The sequence below is a fragment of the Carya illinoinensis genome, chromosome 14 (genome assembly GCF_018687715.1).
Source record: "Carya illinoinensis cultivar Pawnee chromosome 14, C.illinoinensisPawnee_v1, whole genome shotgun sequence".
NCBI lineage: Eukaryota > Viridiplantae > Streptophyta > Magnoliopsida > Fagales > Juglandaceae > Carya > Carya illinoinensis.
In genome coordinates this window covers 7,701,763-7,704,526 of record NC_056765.1, presented here as the reverse complement: position 1 = coordinate 7,704,526, position 2,764 = coordinate 7,701,763, and the positions used below count along the sequence as shown (strand labels likewise).

General features: G+C 37.4%; 1 protein-coding gene across 1 annotated transcript; it reads left to right on the top strand.

Moving 5' to 3' along the window:
- The first annotated feature begins 414 nt into the window (after positions 1 to 414).
- Positions 415 to 1,446, top strand: LOC122293526 (protein FAR1-RELATED SEQUENCE 5-like). Its single transcript, XM_043102092.1, has one exon. It carries the CDS (start codon positions 415 to 417, stop codon positions 1,444 to 1,446), a length of 1,032 nt encoding a protein of 343 aa, XP_042958026.1.
- Positions 1,447 to 2,764: the final 1,318 nt, after the last annotated feature.

Sequence of the window (2,764 nt, the reverse complement as noted above, 5' to 3'; positions counted from 1 at the left end):
ATGTACAATTGTTTTGTGTATTTCAGTTTGTCAGCATGGGAAAAGGAGAGGAAAACCCATCTCCTTCAACACCATCTAGCTCCAATCCCCTAAGCTTGGTATGTTATATCATTTTTTACATTTTTTAGGATTCATAAACGCTCCAATACAGCTAATTGTCATCCTAATTTTTATGTTAGGACATCCCAACAACTACTCCAAATCTCCCAAATTACATCCACAGTTATTATAGACTAGTGCCTGCTTGGTCACCGGCTTTTATGCCATATCCGGATATATATCAATATCCAACCAACATGCAGATGGTGATGCAACCTAGATATTGTCCCCTTTTTTTCATTTTTTTTCTTACGTTTATGGAAGTTTAATTGCTCTATTTTTTGACAGAATGATAGTTACCCATTTCAATATGGGATGGGAACTTCAGTGGAGCTCATGGCGACAAGCTCCGAAACCCAAGAAAGAGTTGGTCAAGAGGATACACCTAGTTATAGGGAAACAGGAGTTCCATGTTCCTCCTCTAGAGTTGATGAACAATGTGAAGAGGATAGGCTAAATTCACTAGAAACCAACGATGGCACTGCTGAGACACCTGAGTGTGACGAAATGTATAATGGTGAGATGATTGAGGAGCCAAAAGTGGGGATGGAGTTTAATTCTTTTGAGGAATTAATGAGCTATTATAAGCTATATGCTAAGAAATGTGGGTTTGGATCCATTACACAAAGAAGTGAGAGGGATGCCGATGGAGTTGTAAGATATGTGACCCTTGGTTATGCCCGTGGGGGAAAGGCTCAGAATAGGACGATGAATGTCGCCAGACCACGCCCGACAGAAAAGACTGACTGTAAGACAAGGATTAATGCCTTAAAAGTTGAAGGAAAAATGCGGTTGACCACAGTCCATAATACTCATAACCATGGACTGAGTCCACATAAATCTCGCTTCTTCCAATGTAATCGCCAAGTTAGTGAGGCTGTAAAAAGAGTACTGTATACTAACGATTTGGCTGGCATCCGAATGAACAAAAGTTTCGGATCTCTTATGGTTGGTGAGGGAGGATTTGAGAACCACCCATTTTTGGAAAAAGATTATCTCAACTACATCGATAAGGCAATACATCTTAGACTTGAAGCAGATGGTGCTGGAGCGCTTCGAGACTATTTCTCTAGGATGCAATACAAGAATCCAGAATTCTTTGCCTTGATGGATTTAGATGATGATGGGAGACGAAAAAATGTATTTTGGGTAGATCCATGGAGTAGAGCAGCTTATGAAGCTTTTGGTGATGTGGTAACATTTGACACCACGTACCTGACAAACAGATATGGGATGCCCTTCGCACCCTTTGTGGGTGTAAACCATCATGGTCAGTCGATTCTCTTGGGAGCAGGGTTAATTTCGAGTGAGGACACTGAGACTTTTATATGGTTATTTCAGACCTAACTGCAGTGTATGGATGGTATAGTCTCGCCAGCTATTATCACTGAACAAGATAAAACAATGAAAAATGCTATATCTATTGTATTTCCTAATAGCTGGCATAGATTTTGCCTGTGGTATATATTGAAAAAAGTCCCAAAGAAGCTTGGCTCCCATCGTGCCTACAAAAGTGGCTTAAAAACTCAGCTAATGAAATGTGTGTATGATAGTCAAAAAATTGAAGAGTTTGAGAAATTGTGGAAAGAATTGATATGCACATACTCATTGGAAGAGAATGTCTGGTTGCAAAGTTTGTATGCTGAGCGCGCGCAGTGGGTACCAGTATTCCTAAAAGACTATTTTTAGACTAGCATGAGTACTGCACAACGAAGCGAGAGCATGAATGCATTTTTTGACGAATATGTTCATGCGAAAACTAATTTAAAGGAGTTTGTGGAAATAATAACAATAATATTTGCCATATACATGTTTATTTGAAAGTATTTCTTTATGAAAATATAGATACATTTTTGACTTTATACGTTTTACTTGATAACTAGTGAGATAGAGGATATACGCCAGCCCAGAATACGCATAGGAATTTATTTGGGCCATCTGAGATAGATATCTAGGTATACACATGTTTTTTGTAATAAGAAATTGGAAGTTTGTTTGTTAAAGTATTTAAATCTTGCAATACATTACTTATATTTGGGTTATTTTTGTTACCTATTTATTACTAGACTGTCATAGTGAGCTCAGCTCTAGACACGAGTGGAACCCAAAATATGGTTGGGAATCAAGAAAATGTAATATTTCTAAACTTGCATTTATATTAATAGTCATATTGAAGTCACAATAATATTTGCTATTTATTACTTATAGATGCAACTTGGGTTTGATGGATCACAAAGTGTGCAACCTGGGTTCAATGCTTCACAACTGATGCAATGATATGGTAAATTCAGCTAATTTATGTAATTATTTGTATTGAAGTTCATATCTTGTAGCACTTCTTTGTGGTATGTGACTGAAAAGTATGGTTGGGAGAAATGTGGGTTTGTAATTATGACCTCTCATTGAATATTTTTAATTTAGAGGGATGCAGGAGCATTTTTCTGTGCGGATGTGTGCTGCTGATATTTTTTGAATGGTTGGATGAAGAAAGCTTGGCAACACCCGATGATTGACCAAATGGTTGGAAGAAATATTGCAAGTGATAGGTTGGGGCCATTATTTTTGTAAAGCTTTATATGGTTGGTGGTTATAGTTTTGTAATTATTTTTGTTGGAAGAAATCTTGGAAGTGATAGGTTGGGGCCACAGATTTTTGTAAAGCTTAA

Bases quoted from the DNA above. Each gene is read 5' to 3' on its own strand.
- LOC122293526 (XM_043102092.1), top strand. From the start codon at position 415: ATGGGAACTTCAGTGGAGCTCATGGCGACAAGCTCCGAAACCCAAGAA.